Genomic DNA, 25,416 nt, shown 5'->3' with positions numbered 1-25,416 from the left:
CCTAGGGTTCTTAACATGATTAAGCTCTATGTATCTCTTGATCCTAGTCTACAAACTAGCTTTGGATATCTTAAGTAACTTTGAAGCACTGTTGTAAGTCGCTCTGGATAAGGGCGTCTGCTAAATACCATAAATGTAAATGTAAATGTAAATGTCTCTCACCACATCTTTTTCATAATAACCTTAATTTAAATGTGGGAAATTCCTTTAGTAAATAACAGTTGTTCTTTTTCAGACTTGCAGCTCCAACTCAGACAGTGAGCTGTGAGGCAGGTGAAAGCACATGGAGCAGATAGGACACTCCAACTCGCTCTGGTTGTATTTCACTTGTTTATTGATTAGTTCCATACACTGTGTATATCTGGACAGAGCATCGGGCGCCCCCTGCTGTTCGGTTGCAGAAAGCTGTGTAACCCCACCCATCCCCATAGGTTTCAATGGCAAAACAGAACAACTTTCAATCACGTTTTTTTATCAAATATACTGTAATTCTACCTCCATTATTTAAATGCAGCAGCTAGTGTAACCTCTGCTTATATTGTTAAAGAATTCGTTTTTTAAAACGTTATTCAGCTCTATTTAAAAAATGTGTGGTTATTGTAAAAGGGCTGGTTATGGGCGGGACCAATAACAGACCGTCAGCTCCGCCCCGCTCTGCAGCCTGTGACCTCGAGGCAGCCCTCAGGGGCGGGGTTATTTAAATGAGTAGGCGGTCTCTCCACAGTCTTTCTCCCTCCTCTGGTCTCTACTGCGCTCTACAGACTCGGGTTTCAGGATCGCCAACATGGAGGAAGATTTTGGCTTCATTTTCATTGAACGAATGGGAACGGCGACACGGCGTCCATCTTTTTTACAGTCTCTGATTAGTTCATACATGAGCTAATGCAGCACTAATGCACATTTATGGTGTTACTTACAGAAATAAAATGAATTAAGAAGGAGCTTGGTCCAGTGGTCTCCAGGGTCCTGCGCTCTCAGTGTACAGTGTACACATTAAAGCTAAATACTAGCTGGTACATATTCCCCCCAGATCATTTAAATGCTCCTCCCCCCATATTATAAGCATGTGTGCAATACCAAACACTTCCTGAGATTTGTATACTTTAATTTTTAATCTTTAATTTAATCTTAATTTTAATTTAATCTTAATTTTAATTTAATCTTAATTTTTAATCTTTAATACCAAACACTTTACTACCAAACACTTACTTAGATTTTTATACTTTTTTATACTTTAATTTGTAATCTTTAATTTAATTTTTTTATTTAATCTTAATTTTAATTTAATCATCAATTTAATCTTAATTTTTAATCTTTACTACCAAACACTTTAATACCAAACACTTCCTGAGATTTTTATACTTTAATTTTTAATCTTTAATTTAATCTTTTAAATTAATCTTAATTTTAATTTAATCTTTAATTTAAACTTAATTTTTAATCTTTAATTTAATCTTAATTTTAATTTAATATTTTAATCTTTAATTAATTTGTTTATTTTTATACTGTATTTTTTATAGATTTTTATACAAGAAATTAAGTTCTAATTCAGAAATCCTTACAACCAATCCGAGATGTTCACAATAAAGTAAAAAAAAAGTTTCCTCTATCCAGTTTATCATGGATTTTCATTCCAGTGCCCCAGGTTGGTTTTATCTCCCCTTATACAAGTATATATTAGTATTTTAATGAACAATTTTAATTGCATTTTACATTTATTTATTTATTAAATTCATTTTTTTTAAATCCTCTATAAAAACCAGTCATAACTAGAACAATGGTTATCACAGAATATCACAGTCGTGATAAATCTGATTACATTTTTAATTGACTGACACCACTAGTTTATTTATATAGTTGTAATCAACAGAATCAATACACAAAATATTATAGTACATCAACAAAATACTCACAAATCACAAATTACAAATAAAAATACATGTTATGTGTAGGTGAAATCTGTACAGGGAGATGTGAATGTATATTGATGTTTACAAGTGTATGGATACAAGATAACTACAGAATGTTTCATATCAAACATTAAATCAATTGAACAAACGGTGTGCTGTGTTCTAGAAGAAAACAATGGGTCAGTGTGGGTGTCTGTTAGCTGCCCCACAGTGCTGCATTTGTGAAAGTTTGAATGGATGCAGTTGTCAGGCTTCTTGATGGTTTAGATTTAGAGGATGCATGTGCGTGTTTATCCAGTGATGGAGGAAATTATTTATGAAATAAATAATTCAATGGAATTCAAGCTACTGGGAAATTATCATGGCTAAAATGGGCTAAAATTTAAATATAGGAGAGAAATAACTCCAGTGTAAGTTTATTCATCAGTCTGTTGTGACAGATTTTGGTTTTGCCTCATATTAAAGCCTAACAGCTTGCAGCTATCATTGTTTGTGACACCATTAGCTCTGATTGAAAATTTAAAAAAAAAAGGTGAAAACGGCTTAAATTGTGCTGCAGTAACAGATGTCAGGACTGAAAGGGTTAAGGTGGAAAATAAAATTTAAATAAGCTGTCAAATAAAAGGCTTTGTACAATGTTAGCAAAAAAAGGTTTAAACATAATTGAGCTTGAAATGTAAATATAATACGGCAGGAAGAGAAAGAAAAATCAGTGTCCAAATATTTCATTGACAGATTTTACTGGCTACTGAGTTCCTGACCAGAATACACTGGATTAGTATACATTTGATTATGTTCAGAGGTGAGTTGAAAAAATCAGGCCAAAAATAGTGTAACGTAACCCTGGCTTTAGTTTCCTGCAGTAGAGTGAAACTTTCAAGTTTTTTAAGGATAAAGTAATATTACAAATAATTTATTTACAACACTCGGTAACACTTTACATTAAGTGTTGACTAACTAACTTGAATTAATGCATTAGTTACCATGAATAAGACATACTGAGGTAATACATAATTAACAATGCTTAGGAAATGTTAATTAAACATGGTAGATCGGCATTAAATAATGTTACTTTTACATTTTACTTTTACAAGAGAATCGTTTTTAAAGGTGAAAAATAAATCATATACTTTATTGAAGCAATAGAACACGAGAGGGAGTGTGTTATCACGAATAACATCACGGCTGTGATTTGGTCGTGATAAAACACAACCTCAAGTGTTTTTTTACAAAACGAATAAAGAAAATAAATTGAAGTTCCTTCCGCAAAAAAGTAGTTCTACAACAACGGTAACAGAACTGTAATTTAACTATGAAACGCGAATAGTTTATACAGAATGTAAAATCTAAATTGGGAATAAGTGAAGATGGTAACGTTAGAATCATGAAATAACGCTAATCCTCTCCTCTCCTGCTCTGTGGAGTCATCTTCAGGTGAAAGCTGTGCATTTTTTAAGCATTTCTGCTTGTTTTACTGGGTGTTATTGATTATCTAGCCGGCTGGACTGTGGTTAGGTTAGCGTAGCTTGCTTTAGCTCAGCATTAGCTTAGCTTAGCTTAGCCTAGCCTAGCCTGGCTGGTTAGCGTTCTGGGTTAGGGTTAGGGTCAGACCGGATTGGCCGTTGATTTTCTTTGTCTTTTTTCCACAAAAGATGAGCCAGCGCTGCGGGCGAGTGTGCCGTGGCTGGGCGCTAGCCTGTGCTAAGCTAATGCTGCTGCATTGATTCAAAACTGTTAACTGTTAGTCATTTGCTTGTGTATTGCAGTTATGCATACGGTAATCGTTAAATAGTTATTATGTAAATATTAGTCTGGATGCTGCTTATGCTTCTATATATTCTATATATATGTTAGTGTGCGCTGACATTTTTGTTGGAATTCAACTTCAACAAATTGTAAATATAAACCATGATTAACCTTTCTAAGCCTTTTTCTTAAGCATTATTAACATCTGTTAAACATTACTAAGCACTTATACAGACAGCTCTGTTTAGAAAAATAAATATACTTCATGTAAAGTGAAATTAAAATAATTCTAATCCATGTAAAGATGTATTTCCAATAGAAGTAAAAATGTAAAAAATATAATATTATATTAGTTAACGGACATTAGTAAATAAAAGAAGTAACTGGCTACCACTGCATAAGTGTTATCACAGCCAAATATATTTATAACTAATATTTAATTAATAAATATTTAACAATGACTGTATGCATAACTGCAGTATATAAGCAAATGACAATAAGATCAGTTGTTACTTGTTTACCTGACATTATTTATTAACATTATTAATGAAGTGTATGATTTATTTATTTATTGTTCATCTTAACAAATGCTTTACTTCTAAAGTTAATTAGTGTGAAAATAACATTAACTAATGCTGTAGTTCCGTGTTTAACTAACATTATCCAAGCATTGTTAATAATGTATTACCTCATGTCTTGTTCATGATAACTAATGCATTAATTCATGTTAGTTAGTCAACACTTAATGTAAAGTGTTAGCCAACATTCGTACCTCAAAACTACTTCTGTACAATAGAGGTGAACAAACCTATTTAGACTACCCACTGTGGCTCATGTCAAAACTTTTCAAAAACGTTTCTGATGCAGAAAAATAGATATATATATTCCTGTAGTTTTTGTTGAACAGTGCTGTACTGACATTTCTCACATTTAAATAAATAGCAAAAATCCACAAAATCTGCGGTTATTATTAAACTGCTACAAAATCATATTATTTACACATAAATATTATTTTTACTGTTACTGTAAAAACATTTCTAATTTTGATTTTGACTGTTTCTCATAAACACATAATCCTGTATGTCATGTTTCATGTCTTATTACGGAAGTTTTTCAGGAAGTTTCGTTTCCGTGTCTGGCGTAGGATCATTAGTTGTTTCACCTGCAAGAACAGAGACATGTTAGAAACTCAGCCTGGAAACGTGCAATATTTTTATCACCTTTTTATCTACTATTTATTTAATATTTATTCACTGTTACTCTTTGTGCAATAATACTGGTCACACCCTACCATAATCATTTCTCTATGCACAAGATGTATATATTTTTTCTTATTTATATATAATTTTTTAAGTATCTTTATATATTTCCTGTAATTGTTTTGTATACATAGTTTATATTATTATTATTATTATTATTTTTATTATTTGTTTATTATTATTATTATTTATATATATATATATATATATATATATATATATATATATATATATATATATATATTTTCCTGACCTGTTTTTCAGTACTTTCCTCTGCACTGCTGTAACATTGTAAATTTCCCCATTGTGGGATTAATAAAGGATTATCTTATCTTATCTTATCTTAAACAAGAGTGCAGATGTTAACATTCACTCTATAGATCTAACAGTCAAACAATCATAATAAACCAATAAAAGTAATTGGACAAATTATCACAAAAGCCATTTTATGGGCTTCATTGGCTATTTCCTCATTAATCCATCATCAGTTAAGCAGCTAAAAGGTCTGGAGTTTATTCCTGGTGTGGAATTTGCATTTGGAAGCTGTTGCTGTGAAGGCTTCAGTAAAGGCCTGGCAAAGCATCATAAAGGAGGAAACCCAGTGTATGGTGATGTTCATGGGTTCCAGGCTTCAGACTTCTCAACAAAGTATTAAAAATTAACATTTTATTTGTAGTAAAGTTCATTTGTAAAATTACGTCTGACCCTCTGAAATGAGAAAGGTTTGCAGTAAAATAGTTGTAATTCCTAAACGCTTTGTATGATTATTTTTTGTTCAGCTCTTTAAATTAAATCTAAAAGTTAAATGAAGAAATTCAGTGTGTCATGAAAATCCAGTGTCATGAAAATTGTTCAAATATTTCTGGGCCTAACTGTTTATTAATGGTGTCTACTGAAAACAATTTTTAAGACTTAAGCTTTTAATTATAGGTATTTAAATGCAAATAAAATATACAAATTGACAACACAGAAATATATTTTTGTCTTATTTCTTATATTCTAAATCTGACAGCACTGCATCCACATATAAATATTTATGTATTGTTAACATAAAATATGGTGAAAAATATTAGCTCAGAAGTCTCAGTGCTAAATTAGACTGACAAAACTCAATTCACTCATAAACAGGAAAGGCATTCTGGCAAGTGTACTAGTTATTGTGCATGCACAGTATATATTTACAATGAGAGTCAGCAACTCTCACCAGCATTTAGTGTTGGAATGTGATGAGAAATGATTTTACATTATAATATTTACCCTGTAAACATTTTTAGACAGTGGAAACGGTGGAAAACTTACTGTATTGTGCATTTCTATTCCTAACCTGTTACACTTATATACTAGATCACAGTTTAATAACATCATACTGAGTTGAAGGACTAGCACAGGGGGATTGGTACTTACTGAAATTGACGGTGCTTTGAGATTTTGAGCTGGACTCCATGTCCAGGGAGGTTGAGAAAGATTTATGTGATAAGACTGAGGTAACCCCACTCAATAGTCCTCCTGTAATACAAAAAAAAATAAATACATACAAGTTACTGAGAGTTGTATACACTTCTCTACTGCCTCAGAAAAAAAAAAACAGTTTAAATAATGCATTAAATGCCCAAAATTATTAGCATGGCTGTATTTACTTTAAAACATTAAAACACGTGATTATTTATTTTGTTTGCATTGAAAAACACAGATAAACTGACAAAAAAAGGAAACAAAATCCACACATAACTCCACAAACAAACGTATTGGCACCCTCAACTTAATATTTAGTAGAACTGAAAGCAGTTTGACTTGTGTCAATTTAATAATAAATTACTTTGATATAAAACAGAGGCAAAACAACTTCAATGCATTTGTAACTGCAACACATTTGAAAAGTGGTGCTCTTTCTAAACTATGTGCCTGGATGCCAATATTTTGGACAAGACTGCATTCACACACTGTCTACACATACTGCTGATACAATTAGCTGGTTCATTTACTGATTAATTGCATAGTTTAAAAAATATTACATTTTTTTCTGTATTCAGTGAAAACAATGCCTCATGTCTGGTTGATATGCTACTATAGGACAAACCTGGGACCTTCCCCAACTTTCCACAGCAGATGTACTTCCTCCACATCCTTTTAAATTCTTCCTTTGTTGCACAGCGGAACACAAAGATGAAAAAACCTACAAGAGTAAAATCATTTTAAATGCCAGCATTTTCATTCCTTAAAGATCAGGGGTTGTTAAACTAAGAGTGTTTTCTCTTCAAAATGTGCAGGAAACGGAGGTATGAAAAGTATTATCATTCACTCCTCAGGTAGAAGTATAGATACAAGGGTTTAAAATGTATGTAAGTTAAAATATCAGCTCAAGCTTTTAATACAAATAAAAGTACTGTAAAAGTACTGGTTTCAAAATTACTTTAAGTATCAAAGTAAAAGTAATGTAAGGAAAAATGCCATTATGGACAAAAGCTTAGGCTGCACCTGAGTCTATGAGCCTGTAGTGAACTATAGGAAAAAAACTCCCCAAAAACATTTTTCTAAATGCCATAATCACTATAATGTTATATTAAAATATTAAAGAAGTTTATCTGGAGTTCTCTTGAGTCTCTGCACGGATCATCTTCATACTAGACTACATACGTCTGCTATGTTCTTGCTGGAGGGTGACGGCATAATGTGTGCTGAATCGCATATAAACCAATAGGGTGTCGGAATATATTTTTAGTTTTTAAAGAAAAGTGAAATTAAAAATCTAAAAGAGTGAAAATGTATTTTTAATAGTTTTAATAGTAATTAAGTAAAAGTACCTTTGTAACGCTGGGATGAGACGGGAGGCGGATTTATATGCGGGTAAGTCAGACTTTAATGAATAACGAATAAACAAATAAACAAACAGGGGAATAACGAATATAAATATGTACATAAACAAACAGGGAAAACAAACACAGAGCTAAACTAAACAGATAAGTACAAACCAAGGTAAGGAATATATACAAAGGAATAAATACGTAAATATGTACAAAACAAATAAATAACGTGAAGCAATAACGTGACGTAGTAAACAATAGAAAACGTGGCGAGACAGACGACAGAGGAAGGTGCAAAGACCGACAGCAAACGTAGACTAACAAGTACTATTTATACTAAACATGAAACAATGAACACCTGGGGAAACAGGTAACAAGGGGCGGAGCTACAAATTACACACACGTAATGGAAAAGTACAAGAGAAACACACTAGGAAACGGGGAAAACACAGGAAAACATAGCGAGGGCGTAACAACCTTTACTTTGCTAAAATTCTACTTGAGTAGATTTTTATATGGGTACTTTTTAGCTAAGTAAAGGTACTTTTACTTAATTACAATTTTTCAGTACTTTTTCCACCTTTGCTTACCTTGCAGTGAATTGCAGATGGTAAACAGGTACATGGAGACCAAATGAACAGATTTCCAGACAAAAAACAAACCAAAGGCCCAGGTGAGACCCAGCAGAACAGCGAGAGCCGTCACGCTCCAGACGTCCTGCAGCGAGGTCCTGCCGCGTTCACAGTGTGGATTACTCCTCTTAATACGACACAGAAGCACCATCACCACTATAAACATGGTGAAGTTCAGCGCATACGTAACACAGAAATATACCACCACCACAGTGCGGATGCTACCCTGGTCTGTCCACCAGCAGCTGTGTGGGGAAAGAAGTTTACATATAAGATGTGACATATATTTTTTTCTATTTAAATAATCAATTGATGTAACATCAATATATTTACATGAACATATACATAAATATATATATATATATAAACAGTGCTGTGAAAAAGTGTTTGTCTCCTTTATGATTTCTTTTCTTTACTTTTGCATGATTGCCACTCTTAAATGTTTCAGATCATCAAACTAAATATTAGTCAGAGACAACACAAGTAAACACAACATGCAGATTTTAAATGAAGTTATTTTTTTGTTATTATTAAAACTATATAAAACTACAACCATACTTTTGTGGTAACCTGCAATTAGTGTTTCTCAGCGCTGTGGAGAAACGTTTGTCCGCTTATCTTTGCAGAATTGTTGTAATTCCGCCACATTGGAGGGTTTTTGAGCATGAATCGGATTCAGGTCAGGACTTTGACTAGACCACTCAAAAGTCTTCATTTTGTTTTTCCTCAGCCAATCAGAGGTAGACTTGCTGGTGTGTTTTGGATCATTGTCCTGCTGCAGAACCCAAGTTCATTTCAGCTTGAGGTCACGAACAGATGTTTCTGAATTTCTTTGGATTTTGTCATGATGTCTAGCACTTGAGTTTCTTTTGGTCTACTTTGCTTTGTCTTAATTGAGAATGGATGGTGCAGTAATTAGGCCTGGGTGTGGCTAGAGAAATTGAGGTGTGTTGGGAGGGGGCGGGGCTAGGTTTGGATTTTTTCTACCATAATAATAATTAAAAAATATATAATACTTTTAAAACTGCGTTTTGCGTTTTCTTGAGTTGACTAATATATAATTTGAAACATCTTATAGTGGCAAACATGCAAAAAAAAAAAAATCATGAACAGAGCAAACACTTTTTCACACCACTGTATACACAGATATATGTGTTGCAGTTATAATATAATATAATACATATATACTGTGTACTTTAAAATCTGTTTGTTGTTTGTTTCATATATCATGTAGGAAGTTAACACATAACACATTTTAATAAAGAGGATTTGCATGCGCCCCATGCTACATGTTTTATATTTCCAATTCAGGCTTGCTCTGGGAGAAGTTCGGAGGAATAAAGATATAATAAGAGAATTCTTACACAACAATTAATAATAAAATAAAATATAGTGAGGGGCAGGCATTAAGTACAGCAAGAGAGACAAATGGATGTATGACACACTAAACTGTTTGATCCATGTATTTAACAAAATAATATTTAAATTATACTTGCAAGTTCTCTACAGATTCATCATCCAACACTGTGTGTGATAATCCAAAAGAATTTTCAAAAACAGCTGTAGGAAGGGCGACCACGACCAGAGGAATGCCTTTAAAGAGAAAGAATTAAAAAAAAATATATATATATATATATATTTTACACCTTTCTCATTATACAAAATACACAGTATTGTCATCACAAAGGTGCATAACTAAGTACTTTACGCACTCATTCACTTTACCAGCCTTAAGCTATATTTATACTGTCATCCCATCACAATCACCATCAATATTGCACTATTGTCTTCCGTCTTACTTATGTTTATTGTGTTCTTGTTGTTTTGTACATATAGTGTCTCCCACTCTTTTAGATTATATATCTTATTTTTTTTACTTATATTTATATATCTATTTCTCCCCCACACTACTGCTCCTTGTTTTTGTCTCATGTATGTCTATTTGTGTCCCTGCTGTATTGTACACATAGTGTCTCCCATTCTTTCTCTCTTTTATTATATCTATTATCTGTACTTGCTGTAAAATTGGGAAGGAGAGTAACGTAATTTCAATTCTCTGTATGTCCTGTACATATGCAGTACTGACAATAAAACTACTTGACTTGACTCGACTTGAACTACATACCCCATCCAACAACTGTTATCTTGATCATGAAGTGGGGGATGTAGTTGTTGAAAACTTTGACGATGCTCAGATACATGTGCAACGATTCCAGGGACATCCAAGTAAAAGACGCCAGTAGGAAGTAGCACAAAAAGAAGGCTGTGGAGATGCAGAGACCAACATTACTGAGCTCTTTAGCCAGAAAGGAGTCCAGGAGGAACACCAGGTTCAAGAACAGCAGAGCCAGACACAGCTGGATCAGGATTTTATTAGGGATGTCTTTACGTAGTTTCCTACAGGAGAGACAGAGATTGGTGCTGCTTCCTGCTATAACATATTTATGTTAAAATTACAGGCTGTAAAACTATGAAACTCACTTAATCCGCAGATACATGAACAAGGTGATGGTTAGAAAGATGGAGGACATGGAGCAGCCTATGTAGGTGAAGCTGTTGAGGATGGCAACGTGCACTTTACTCGTTATTGAATTATTAGAAATGTCCTGGAAAATGAAATACAGGTCACAGAAAACATTTTCAGAGAGTAAAATCTAAATTAAATTAGTCTGAACAGTAGTCTGTGTAGTCAGACATATAGACAAACTTGAAAATCCACCTTTTAATGTGGAATAACATAACTCTTAGATATTACACACTTAATATGATCCTTTAAACTTGAAGGACTTTTCTGTCTACACATGCAAACTATCAATCAAAAGCTCATGGATTTTCAAGAATCCGTCACTCAACAGATAGAAAGAGCTCACTATGCTTTCAGTGCACTAAAGTATGTGGACACTATTTTTAAATTATTGGGGTTAGATGTTTCAGGAACAAGTATTGCTAACTGATGTTATAAACAAGTAAACAGTCACAGACAAACATTAGAATAGATGGATATTGGTTGGATAATAAGAGTTTAGTAAGACAGAAACAGAGACGTTGTTTTGTCATCCTTTAAAGGAAAAACCTGCATTTGCAAAACAGGGCTGTAAAATGTGCCTGTTATATAACGGGAGTTGATATTGACACATTTTACAGCTCTGGTTTGCAAATTTTTATACATTTTAATACAGCCAGCCCAGAGTTCCCACTTTAACACTTGTAGTTCACTGGATACAGTTTAAAATGCTGAAAATGTTTATTTAATGTATACAGGGATGGGATTTTTGGCTCTATTTTGAGGTGCGGCTTTTTATATATTTTTTACATTATTAATTAATTAATAGCTTAAACCTAATTTTATAATATTTTGTTTCATTATTGACATTTTTAAGCACTTGTGATGACTAAAAATGCTGCATAACAATGCTTAATAAATATAACTTTTATTATAGCCAGTTATTAAATTATCACAAAACAGCACCACTTCCACAAAATAACATAAAATAAATTAAATAGTTATTAATACAATCACCCACCACAATAAGAAAAGATATTAAAGCAGCTCCATAACAATACAAATGTCAAATACAGTGCTTTTAAATTAAAGTATAAAACTATGAAGGATAAAAAACTACGTTGGAAAAAAACTGTGGGCTCTGTGGCACTTTGCAGAGCACAAATGCAACGACAGGGAGGCGGAGAGACAGCGAGATACTGAAGGAAAAAAATGGCTCCCAAATAGGATCATAAAACAGCTCCCATTGTGGAGCCGCTTCCAATTGTTCACTTCAAAGAGCCGGATATACGATCCAGATCGTTCGCGAAATAACGGTTAGTAACCGCTATTCCCATCACTGGTTGGGGGGTGTAGTCAGTAAAGATGGCTGTGTCTCAAAAGCTGGGCTCTCAATCACCACCTGTAACCACCTGTTTTCAGCTAACGTGATCTGCATCACCTGATTATTGATTGACATTGCCTGTGTCTCATTAAGTCTCGAACTGTGAATGTTTTTAACAGCATAATACAGACATCCCAAGTTGCAAAAGTTGATTTCAGGGAGGTTACCCAATTTTGTCAATTTGACAAAAATTGACAGTTAAAAAAAAATTGCACAACATCAAAAACATTTCATATCATATTACAATAATTATTAATATTGCCTCCGCCATGATCTGCTTTCTCTCATTCACTGAACAAATCCCGTCCGGGAGGGGGGAAAAACACTGCCCGCCCACACTAAAAACTGATTGGCTGTCTCACAGACTCTTTGCAGAGAACAGGCCAATACGAAGCCTCTCTGTTTTGTCTATCTCCTTCCCACACGCGATTAGAGAAAATAAAAGTCTGTGGCCTGTGTGCGCGTTTGGGGCACTCGTTCTGAATTCCGGGAGATTATATGTGACTCGCGGGCATCAGGGAGCCACTACCGAAATGCGGGAGACTCCCGCAGCTTCAGGGAGACTTGGTTTGTCTGATAATAAACGTTTTCTTTCTGTTTTTTTTCATCTTGGCCTTTCCATTTGACCTGACCCCTGACCCTTTCCATTTTTGCATTTTTCCCAGTAGTTTCCCATCAGTTGACCACACTTTTAGGATTGCCATTTTTGGATTCATATGGATTGGACAAACATTTCAAACCTTTTTTTTAATAACTAATTATAATAAAAGTACAACCTTTTGCTGTATTTGGAATCACTCTCTATTACAGAAATAGTGCACCATACGGTGTGACATGCTTTGTGTATTTTCGTGGCAGTGTCTGTGCCACTGTGTGAACTGATCTATCATGCTGATTGATTATTTCAGACTGATCACCGGTTATGGTGGATCAAGCTAAAATTTGGCAGCAAATTCCAGTCCCCAGCAGATCAAGTGGATCATTTTTTTTTTATTTTTGCAATTTAACCCTTTCTTATCTCCTTTCACAGCACCGCACTCCACGCACATTTTTAGTTAAATATGATTAAATAAAGGTCAATAATAATAATAATAGCAGTGGAAGAGCTTTTACTAATCAAATAAACTACATAATTGAAGCTATATACATTTTTCATCCAGCATAAGAAAAGCAAAATGAGTTCTTCTTACCAGCAGAACACCAAAGTTTGTAAGATGGTTACAGCTGCACACCGTCTCATACTCTGTCCAATTCAGCACAGTACAGCCCTCAACGCTCCAGCCCCCTGATCCATCTGCCCATAAACAATTCATACAAAAAATGCACTAAAATTAAATAGAAGCTGAAACTAAAACAGACACTTTGTGCAGTTTACATTATGTGACTGTATAGTAAGATAAAGAATAAAATCTCTTACTGTTTGAGTGAAAATCCCAAAATGAACAGGATACTGTGTTGTTTAACTACCAACAGAATAAACGCAATATAAAGTTAACAGTTAATACGTGATTTTAGGGCACAAAGTGTACATGACAATAATACTATAAGCTCTATGGGTTAAAGTTTTTATAGGTGACCAGTGTTTTTAGCACTGTCCTGTCTGTTTATTTATATTATATGTTAATTTCTGTTTAATTGTTATTGTGCTTTCTGTGAATATGCATCTCATGTAGTTTTATGCAGTGTGGTGTAGTTTTTATACAGTTGAAATTACAAAAAAAAAATTCGGTAACACTTTATTTTAAGGAACACAAATTAGGCGCTTATTAATGTCTTATTATTTGCTTAATAAAGCCTTAATTAGACATTTGTAAATGATTTATTCACTACTTATTATTAGGCTTTATTCTGTGTTATTAAGTGTTATTGGTGCTTAATTAGCGGTCTGTTATGTGGAAATGATTAATAATGGCTGTATTAGTTCTTATAGAGCACAATAAACAGTTATTATAGTTAGCACCCTGTTATTAATCAGATTATTAAGCATTATTAACTATTAGCTAATTCTACATGTTAGTAGTGTTATTATAATTGGCAGCAGTTTGAGTTTATCTATGTGAGTTTGGGAAGGTTATGGCTGTGCTGGAGTTTATTATAAGTGTTAATAAGGGGTTAATAAGCCACTAATAGACCAAGATGCGATCCATATTCTAAAGTGAGGTTCTGTTCATCACTAGTTAGACACTAAAAAGAACAGAACAAATATTTAATCAATCACAGACCCCTAATTAAGCACCAATAACACCTTATAGCACAGAATAAAGCCTAATAATAAGTAGTGAATAAATCATTTACAAATGTCTAATTAAGGCTTTATTCAGCAAATAATAATAAGACATTAATAAGCGCCTAATTTGTGATCCTTAAAATAAAGTGTTACCAAACAATCATTAAACATTTTTCTTCAAATTTTATTTTTATTTTAATTGTATTGTTAATTTTACTGACCGAAACACGTTTATTGTTCCTCAGTGTGATTGTTATATTCTCTCTCAGATTGGAGATGGTCAGGTTAGACACACTGGAGCCCAGAACTCCGCTGATCACCTCCTTTGTCGAGTTTAGAGACGTGTCCTAAAACAAATCATCAAAATGTGATATTGTAGTAATACATGAATCAGTGTCACAGATATTTTAATAACTGCAGCTGTTTTATATCAAATATATATAAATAAATCTATAAAAATCATGTTAACTTATTTTCTGTTAAATCAGTAAACAAATGACTGGTAATTGTTCTGCTGGGTAAGCACAGGGTGTGCAGTAAATTTTGGCAAAAGTACCAAAAGATACTCATTGAGCACTTTATTAGGAACGCCTGTATGCCAACCTATTTATTTAGGTACCTAATCAGCTGATTATATGGCAGCAGTGTGCTTAATATAACCATGACAATTTGGACCAGGTCTAATAATTACAGCAACCATCAGAATCTAAATGTGACCTCAGTGATTTTGAATGTGAACAATTGGGTTTTTTTTTAGTTTTATAATTTTATTTCTAATTTTTCACATTTTCTCCCAATTTACACGGCCAATTACCCAACCCACTCATTAGGATTCCTCCTATCACTAGTGATGCCCCAACACACCAGGAGGGTGAAGACTAACACATGCTTCCTCTGATACATGTGAAGTCAGACACCGCTTTTTTTCCAGCTGCTGCTGATGCTGTAGCATTACCGAGTAGCATCACAGCGCTAACACTCGGAGGAAAGCGCAGCGACTCGGTTCTGATACATCAGCTCACAGACGCCCTGTGCTGCAGACATCACCCTAGGAGTGATGTGAGGAGAGAGCGCCATCTACTGTACCCACCCGGAGGGAGCAGGGCCAATTGTGCTCCCTCTGAGCGCCGGCAGCTTGATGGTAAAGCTGCATGAGCGGGGGTTCAAACCTGCGACCTCCTGCTCATAGTGGCAGCGCTTTAGACCACTGGACCACTCAGCGCCAATTAATAAGCGCCTAATTTGTGTTCCTTAAAATAAAGTGTTACCCCAAACTTATATATACCACTCTATATATTGCTGTAATTATTAAAAAACTTACAAAACATTTTGATTAATTATTGCAACCCAAAAATCTCAGATTTTATCCTAAACTACATAACTGATATAAGGAGCATTAAAACAGACCTGAAAAAGAACATCAGTTTGATAGTAAGAGAATTGTATTCTGGAAGCCTGTAGCCTCTGCTCAGCATTCAGATTCTCCATGAGGGCGTCAGGGAACATAATACTGGCCTGAGGGGTGGAGCCATCAGTGGGACCACCATCAATCTACAATATAACAAACAAGAAAAAAATATTTTAATGATTTTCTTTCTCTCTTATTCAATAACTATACTTAGGTAAAAAATAAGTCAATTAACCTTGATGTTAATTTATATAAAGTTAATTTATTTACACTGCACAATTGCCACAATCCTACTAATATTTTACTGCTTTTAATTTTGAACTAAGGAACACTAAAACACCTATACCTGCAGGTTGGAAGAATCAGTCATGGTAAAGGAGGTCTTCTGAAAGTTGGTGCCATTCACTTTCTTCACTGCCACAATTAAAGAATCTGAGTGCATTATCACACTCTCATTGATCTCGACTTTTTGCAGCAGTAATTCTATAGCTGCAACAATTTTCTTCTGCACACTGGCTTGACTGGGACAGACAAAGAATAAATGATAGGTGGGCGTGTTAGGTACTGAAAGACCAAAGCATTCACAGAGCAAAACAGATATTCTGAAACAGATATTTTGACAAAACTCCTGACTTTCAGGCTGTGTATCAGTGTAATTTTTACTCTCTGTAGAGTGGAACCATATATGCTAGAGCTTAGAGTCTCTGCCCAACCACAACCTGACCCGAAATTTTCCCACCACATTCCTCGGGCTGGGTCGGGTCGGGCTCCAGAAAATTGTCAGAGATGTAGGCATCTGTTTTTTAATTCTATTTTTATTTTATATAACGCTCTGGTGTGATAATCACAATGTTGGTCATAAGGTCTTAAGTTTTCCTGCAAAATGTTTTGTTAAACTTGGGAAATATTTTTTTTCCATTGATGACGGCAATCCGTCCAGACCCTGAGGCAGCAAAGCAAAGCAAACCATGATGCCCCCTCCACCATGTTTCACATGTACTACACACTGGCTTTCAGTACTACTAGTTTGCAGAGGTGGAAAAAGTATTGAAAAATTATAATTAAGTAAAAGTACCTTTACTTTGCCAAAATTCTACTTAAGTAAAAGTAAAAGTACCCATCTAAAAATCTACTCGAGTAAAAGTAAAAAAGTACTCAATTTAAAATGTACTTTGAGTAAAAGTTTCATAGGTACTTTTATTTATTTTATGTAAAAAAAAAGTACAACAAATCATAAATTAATTCTTATTAATTAATATATATACATAATTTGGACCTTTTCATGCAGTATTTGTTCAGACCACCCCATAAAACATTTTTAAGAACAAGTGGCATAGGTTTCTATCATCCATTTTTTTCTTTACTGTTAAAAAGTTATGGTCATATAGGTGAACCGTATTATTATAGTTTTAGCCCCCCCTACCCTGCAGCAGCTGATGTTAAAACACACATGGACATACGGGGATTTTTCTAAAAGAAAGGTAACAAAGCTAACCATGTAAACTGTGAAGACACACCTGTTAGTGTGGTCTGGTGTAACTGGACCCATGAGATCAGTGATGTTTCTGAGGATTTTTTTGGCCTCGCTCTGGTTAATGCTGGGACTGTTATTGAGCTTTTCTGTGGTTCCCAGTGGTTGAAGTTTGTGTACATGTAAAGTAAAAATAACTGCTTTAAAACACTGAATGATTGACTCTTTGTATTCAATCTTTTGTATAGAAAGTGTGAGCCACTGTGGGTTTATAAATGTTGTTACCTGTAATCTCTGACACAGCCATAGCAGTTTCGGTTGCATTTTTTAAACTAGTAGGTGTGATGCCTGCTGCTGTGGTCTGCTCTGGTGTTTTCACAGTGCTTGATGTTTGTGACGAGGCTGATAAGAAGTTTGGTAGGAATTAAACAGGTTAAATTCAGTTTTTTTTTTCATATAGTATCAGATTTAGCACAGAATCCTACCCATTATAAATATGATTAAGAATATTATAGCTGAACTGAAACAGTTTAGTGAAGAGGAATGATCCAGAATTCCTCCTGACCGTTCTGCAGGTCTGATCTGCAGCTACAGGAAACCATTGGTTGAGGTTTTTGCTGCTAAAGGAGGATCAACCAGTTATTAAATCCAAAGGTTCACATACTTTTCCCTCACTGTGAATATTAACATGCTGTGTTTAATAAAATCATGCAAACATATCATTTTTTTTGTGTGGTTTTAGTTTAAGCGACTGTGTTTATCTATTGTTGTGACTTAGATGAAGTTCAGAACACATTTAATCACCAATTTATGCAGAAATCCAAGTATAATCCTAAAGAGTTCACACACTTTTTCTTGCTGCTGTATCTACATATATAAAAAAGCTTGTGCTTGTGTTTTTATCAAAGTAGTCTGTTAGACCATACCTGTTGAACTTGTGGTTTGTGCGGTGGTTGCTGTTGTTTTTGCTGAGATCTGCTCTGGTGTTTTCACAGTGCTTGATGTTTGTGACAGGGCTGATAAGAAGTTTGGAAGGGAAAAATTATTCATTGTTATTATTATTATTATTATTATTATTATTATTATTTTATTTATTTTTATTTTTTTCTCATATAAACATTGTAAAATAATGCTATACTATAATGGTAGGCTATGCTGATACCTGATGAGGTCATTTCAGTTTCTGCTGTTGCTGAAATTGGTATAATAGTCAGAGTTCCTTGTGTCTTGGTTGGCTCTTCTATACATGCCATTTTTTTAATCAAATATAGTTAAAATGAATCATACCTGTTAAAGTTGTAGTAGGGGCTGTGCTTATCACAGTGGAGATATTATTGGTGGTGTGAATAGATGTCCTGTCAGCAGGTCCTGTGCTTGATCCTGATGTTGTCACACACACAAGTTTATTTTGTGCCATTTGAATTATCAGAAAATTATTTGAAAATTAGTTTTTAAATAATCATTTTATTTATTAAGGGAAAACATCTATTTAAACCAACCTGGCCCTGTGTGAAAAAGTATTTGCCCCTAAACCTAAAACAACTGCAATCAAGTGTTGGCAATAATTGGAAATGAGTCTTTCACATCTCTGTGGAGGATTTTTTACCTGTTGTAGCTGATGTTGTAGCTGATGTTGTAGCTGATGTTGTAGGAGATGTTGTAGCTGATGTTGTAGGAGATGTTGTAGCTAATGTTGTAGGAGATGTTGTAGGAGATGTTGTAGCCGATGTTGTAGCTGATGTTGTAGGAGATGTTGTAGCTGATGTTGTAGGAGATGTTGTAGCTAATGTTGTAGCTGATGTTGTAGGAGATGTTGTAGCTAATGTTGTAGGAGATGTTGTAGGAGATGTTGTAGCCGATGTTGTAGCCGATGTTGTAGCTGATGTTGTAGGAGATGTTGTAGCTGATGTTGTAGCTAATGTTGTAGCTGATGTTGTAGGAGATGTTGTAGGAGATGTTGTAGGAGATGTTGTAGGAGATGTTGTAGACGATGTTGTAGCTGATGTTGTGGCCGATGTTGTAGCCGATGTTGTAGCCGATGTTGTAGCCGATGTTGTAGCTGATGTTTTAGCCAATGTTGTAGCCGATGTTGTAGCCGATGTTGTAGCCGATGTTGTAGCTGATGTTGTAGCCGATGTTGTAGCTGATGTTGTAGCTGATGTTGTAGGAGATGTTGTAGCTGATGTTGTAGCTGATGTTTTAGCCAATGTTGTAGCCGATGTTGTAGCCGATGTTGTAGCTGATGTTGTAGCTGATGTTGTAGCTGATGTTGTAGGAGATGTTGTAGCCGATGTTGTAGCCGATGTTGTAGCTGATGTTGTAGCCGATGTTGTAGCTGATGTTGTAGCTGATGTTGTAGCCGATGTTGTAGCTGATGTTTTAGCCAATGTTGTAGCCGATGTTGTAGCTGATGTTGTAGCTGATGTTGTAGCTGATGTTTTAGCCAATGTTGTAGCCCATGTTGTAGCTGATGTTGTAGGAGATGTTTTAGCTGATGTTGTAGCTGATGTTTTAGCCAATGTTGTAGCCGATGTTGTAGCCGATGTTGTAGCAGATGCTGCATTAGCAGGAGTTGTGCTCTGCAATGCCGCAGTGGTGGAACAGACTGATGTGCTTTCATTGCTAAAAAAAAAAAAACATTACCAAAAAGCTGAACTGATTACTGATGTATTACTGAACTGTAAATCTACACCAATAAGTTAAATCATGATAACAGAATTACTTATTAACCACTAACCATGTGCAGCTGCTCACAGCAAAGCTGTCTAGGTTCATTATTTTGAGGGAATTGGGATCACTGAGGTTAAAACTTAATAAAGTGAAGTTTTCAGTGCAGTTCCTCCTGAAAATCACATCTGAAAAGTAAAATAATGATCCATTACCTGCAATTACCTGCACTACTTATACATACTGGAGGCACATTTAAGGCAACCACAGATCAAACCCATGAAGCACAACACTAGGTTTACCAGTTACAGCAATATATGTGAATGTACATACCCACTTTGGCTGTATTGGACTGATTGCCAGTCAGTGTATTTAACTGAGATCTGATCATTTTTTGGATGGGACAGTATGTCAGACTAGAAAACAAAGAACATGTTGTTAATCACAAACACAACATCAGCAATACAGAAATACATTCTAGTTTACATATCAAAAATACCAAGGAGACTCATCCCTTTAACACTGTAAGCAGAAACTAATCTGACACTTAAGTTTGTGCCTCAATAGATAGATAGATAGATAGATGGATAGATAGATAGATAGATAGATAGATAGATAGATAGATAGATAGATAGATAGATAGATAGATAGATAGATAGATAGATAGATAGATAGATAGATAGATAGATAGATAGATAGATAGATAGATAGATAGATAGATACTTTATTTATCCCGAAGGAAATTTAGGAAATAAGAATCTGTGGCATTATAAACTCATTATGGTTTCTATACATGGTTTTGTCTAAATAATAGACTTAATCCCATCAAGTAAACAATCAAGTTTATACACTGCAAAAAATCTATTGGTGAAAACTAGACAAAATATATGTAAATTGAGAAGTAAATGCTTAAATTAAGCAAAAAAATGGGATGAGCAAATTTTTCTTAGTAAGATTTTTTTAAATAAGCAATCTTAAAAACTTAACACTGATTTATGAAGGGTGCTGAGTGGTCCAGCGGTCTAAAGCGCTGACACTATGAGCAGGAGGTCGCAGGTTCGAATCCTGCTTATGCAGCTTTGCCATCAAGCTGCTGGCGCTCAGAGGTGGGTACAGTAGATGGCGCTCTCAACCCTCATCACTCCTAGGGTGATGTCTGCAGCACAGTGCGTCTGTGAACTGATGTATCAGAACTGAGTCGCTGCACTTTCCTCCGAGTGTTAGCTCTGTGATGCTACTCGGCAATGCTACAGCATCAGCAGCAGCAGCTCGAAAAGAAGCGGTGTCTGACTTCACATGTATCAGAGGAAGCATGTGTTAGTCTCCATCCTCCTGGTGTGTTGGGGCATCACTAGTGATAGGGGGAGGAGTCCTAATGAGTGGGTTCTGTAATTGGCCATGTAAATTGGGGAGAAAATGGGAACAATTTGAAATAAAATTATAAAAAAGACTTATGATTTATTAGACTGGCTTTTAGGGGGTTCAGTGTTTAATGAACTCAAGTGACTGGTGTAACAAATCAAGGCTTGATATGAGGAGTTTATACGTTACATTGGTTAAATAATGAATTAATGACTTGAATATTAAAAGTACTGATGGTGTAAATGTAGCTTACTTTGTTACAGATGAAAACAGTGAATTCTGAAGTGAAGAATTCTGTGTAAAAACATTAGTAAAGTTATGAGCGTCACTGTGAAAAAATCAAAAGCCATTCTTGTGTTTTTAATTCAGAATAAACTTACCACCGATAAACTGTTTACCCAATTACCCTGAAAATAAAAGAAATAAGACATTATGTTAGAAATGATTAGGGTACAGAACAGGTCATAAAAACAAACTATTCTTGTTTTCTTTTTGTCTATTGAGTCCCTAAATAAGCAAGTAGGTCTCAAGACTTTGGGCTCTATCTTACACCCTGTGCAAGGCGAGTGCAATGCTCATTGCTATCTAACATCCTGCTAACAGTCTAATTCACGCCTTGTTTAAGTCCTGACGGAGTTTATGAATGTATATTCACAGATGGGCGTGGTGGTCTGGAAGTGAGGTGTGTTTAGGTAAATTTCTGGTGTATTGTTATCTGGACAACAGAAAACACAGGTGTGCCACTGACTGATTAAAACCTAGTCAACAGTCAACTGTACGATGTTTATTGCTATCTTGGCAATGCAGACACATGTACACCCCCACTCAATACACACTCATACACACACCGCAGTGTACAAACACAACAATTATCTCAACAAAAAACAGAATAAAAAAATAAAATAACATTGCTGTTTTTATAGATTACCTGCTCGCGCACCTTTACAGCATGAACAAGTAGGTCATTTCTTAAATACCAGAAGAATTTAAATAAAATACCATAAGGTTAAAATACCAATCCACCAAGTCAGAGGGCACCTGCCTTCTAAAGGGCATGGCAAGTGACACGCTGGGCCCTTAAACTTCGTCTCAGTCAAGTCACCAAATGTAATGCAATTTCAATATTTAACACAAACTAAGTAGTTGATTAATTGTATATAAATCCTACATTAATCACAAATCTTTGTAAGATTCATTATAGTAAAACAAACACTATATTTTTAAATGAAATGGTATACTTGCTAAAAAGAATATCCATGTGACGACATGCACTATTGTTTTACAGTTAATTGGAAAGCTGAGGCAATGCAGAGGATTATGGGATTACGTTAGACTAGCAATAACAGCATTACAGACAAAAGTCTGGAGGGAGCTTTTTAAAGGAGAATCCTAACAAAGCTTATTGCAAATTTGGCTCATCATTTCACAGCATACACAGCAAATCCCTTCACAACAGATGAGTTGATTTATGGTGACCAGCACAATCTATGAGGGACTCAATTTAACAGCACCCTGAATTTATTTTAAATCGATTTAATTGTTTATTTATTTATGCATCAATTTTAATATTTAAAGTTAAATAAATAATTAAATAGGCTAAGCAAGCTTATTGTTAATAAAGTACTTGCGTGCTTGTCTGTCTCATTATTCCACAAATCCATATAACAGTCCAACATTACTTGTCGGCTGCAATTTTAATAATTAATTACATACAACCTCACTTTTATTATTTTTTAAAAGCTCAAATATAAGTTCCTGTGACTCTTCTGACTCCCTTAATGAGGTGTAGATCAGAATTGGAGCTGGATTGCTATATACAGTATATATTCACATTAAACATCCAAATCAGATTTGACTCACCAGTGTATTGTTCCTCAGTTGTAGGTCTGTGAGTTTCAAGCGGAAATTGTTCAAACTGTCTGTAAAAAAATATATAGCAATATGAAAATATATTTTATTGTTAAAATTGCTACAGTGTCACAGTTACGCTGTATTTATATTATATTTATTGTACAGTTACCATTACTGCAGTTAGATGGACATGTATTGAATGTATTTGCTGTGCCTGAAAAAAAAATGAAGAAATCATAATTAAAACAAACTAAATAAACAAAACAAAAAACTCAAATCTTTCTGCCCAGTAGCTAAAACTCCCCCATCAGGAGTCATCCAGGCCATTGTTGCTTGCTGCTCTTTCTAATGATGTGTTGTTACTTCTCATTAATGATTTTAAAACCTAGTTAATAGCAATTAATAAACTCTTTTATAAAACTGTAGGGGCAGCATCATTTTAAAGTGGTACCACTTCTTTAATATATTTGTATTGTACCTAAATGCATTTGTTTTTAATGGTCAAATACATGTCTGAAGCAAGGAGCCTGGTATATCTCTAGTGTATATCTATTTCAACATTAAAACGTTAGAAAAATGTAGTTTTTTTGTTGTGTTTTGTTTTTTTGTACAGGGGATAGTGCACTATAGTACCCTGTGGTGTGGCCTAAGCTTTAAATAACCTTAAATACATGTTTACCTTACATTACTTTTACTTTAAGTAGTTTTAAAACCAGTACTTTACACTTGAGTATAAAGCTTGAGTCCACAGAAGTATTTCAAACACTAGTATCTATATTTCTACCTAACCAATGAAAGTCAATATTGTATTGTACCTTTGGAAATATGTAGAACTGTCTGACTTCTCTGACATCCTATTTCTGATATAAATGTAATGCAGTGTTAGTTCTCTTGTACTCAAGTTCTCAAAGTTAAAGAAGTTAAAGAGTGTGTCACAGATTGCTAATTGGTGTGTAAAACCAGCTACACTACTCCAGATTACATGCTCATGTGTGGCCTGTATGGGTAGCCCAACTGAGAACCAAAATTAATTTTTAGCTCTACAAGGGTCCTATATGAGAACCATATTGGATTGAGGTGGGCTGTAATGATAAGGCACATTGGTAACACTTTAAAATAAGACTACCTTTATAAAGGGTTTATTCATTTTTTTTACATGTATAAATAGAGTTTATTAATGGTTATTTATTTATCTATTAGGTTGCAAATACTTTAAACCCCATTAATAAGTAGTTAATTAATATATAACACATACATAGAAATGGCAACAGTGAGCTGATCTATCTATCTATCTATCTATCTATCTATCTATCTATCTATCTATCTATCTATCTATCTATCTATCTATTACTATATTTCTAGGTATGTTTAACTATTTACCATAAATTAAATGACTTAAGTTGCCACTGTTGCTTCAATCAATGTTTTTTAAAGGTATTTATAACCTAATCAATAATAAGTAATAATCTAATTTATAAATCATTTATAAATCCTTTATAAAGGTAGTCTTATCTTAAAGTGGTACCGGCACATTTAGAAAGCCTAGTCCCAGTAAAAACAAATGTATAAACATACTTAAAGCCCATGTCCACCTTAAAAAAAACACCTTACCCACCTCCCACTCAGCTGAAGTTTATATCTAATCTTACCTGTGTGACCAAGATCCAGGTCCAGGGCCAGGAGTAGGACAAAAATCATGAGCTTTGGATGCATGATCCTCAATCTTCTGAGAGCTGGACCCACCATCCTTTTCCAGCAGAGTAAATGATAAGTCCTAGACAGCGTCTGTTCTCTTTTAATAAGAGATTTGTTTAATATAAAATAAACACCCTTCACATGCAGCGTGCAGTTATCTAGAGCTTAACTCAGAATCTGTAATACAACACCAGTCACTGAGAACCCGGGACAAGCGCGCTCCTGTTCAGCAGAACCTGTATGCAAGTTAGATGTAAATGCAGTTCTTAGGGATGCATGTTTACAGGGCTTCTCTTTTATTTATATTTTATTCACCATGCTCTTAATCTACAGGGTAGACGGCTTCCAATGCATTCGTAGGCATACCAATGTCAATTTTTGCATAGACTGAGTTAGACTACAAAAACATTTCGTGCCATGAAGAAATATCGTAGAGTGGTATGCACTTCTCTAGAAAATTATTTTAAATATGATATGATATTAGTCTGACATTAGAGATG

At 34.5% G+C, this 25,416-nt stretch overlaps 1 protein-coding gene across 1 annotated transcript; it reads right to left on the bottom strand.

Moving 5' to 3' along the window:
• Positions 1 to 1,753: 1,753 nt before the first annotated feature.
• LOC103023820 (adhesion G-protein coupled receptor G2-like) lies at positions 1,754 to 25,345 on the bottom strand. The gene is made up of 24 exons (XM_049468622.1): positions 24,871 to 25,345; positions 23,391 to 23,435; positions 23,231 to 23,289; positions 21,751 to 21,777; positions 21,624 to 21,664; positions 20,342 to 20,424; positions 20,079 to 20,196; positions 18,948 to 19,963; positions 18,629 to 18,721; positions 18,268 to 18,357; positions 17,627 to 17,743; positions 17,388 to 17,490; positions 16,217 to 16,391; positions 15,870 to 16,013; positions 14,684 to 14,809; positions 13,653 to 13,698; positions 13,426 to 13,529; positions 10,830 to 10,954; positions 10,474 to 10,745; positions 9,845 to 9,941; positions 8,307 to 8,593; positions 6,993 to 7,088; positions 6,320 to 6,421; positions 1,754 to 4,818 (listed from the first exon to the last, which is right to left on the bottom strand). Exons 1-24 carry the CDS (start codon positions 24,965 to 24,967, stop codon positions 4,757 to 4,759), a joined length of 3,525 nt encoding a protein of 1,174 aa, XP_049324579.1. The 5' UTR covers positions 24,968 to 25,345; the 3' UTR covers positions 1,754 to 4,756.
• Positions 25,346 to 25,416: the final 71 nt, after the last annotated feature.

Source organism: Astyanax mexicanus, chromosome 20 (genome assembly GCF_023375975.1).
Source record: "Astyanax mexicanus isolate ESR-SI-001 chromosome 20, AstMex3_surface, whole genome shotgun sequence".
In the NCBI taxonomy this organism is placed as follows: Eukaryota; Metazoa; Chordata; class Actinopteri; order Characiformes; family Acestrorhamphidae; genus Astyanax; species Astyanax mexicanus.
This window is presented reverse-complemented; position numbering and strand designations above follow the sequence as displayed.

Coding starts and splice junctions, on each gene's coding strand:
- LOC103023820 (XM_049468622.1), bottom strand. CDS start 24,967: ATGGTGGGTCCAGCTCTCAGAAGATTGAGGATCATGCATCCAAAGCTC. Junction 23,436..24,870: donor CCTGGATCTTGGTCACACAG/GTAAGATTAGAT, acceptor TTTTTTTTTCAG/GCACAGCAAATACATTCAAT. Junction 16,014..16,216: donor CTGATTCTTCCAACCTGCAG/GTATAGGTGTTT, acceptor GTTATATTGTAG/ATTGATGGTGGTCCCACTGA.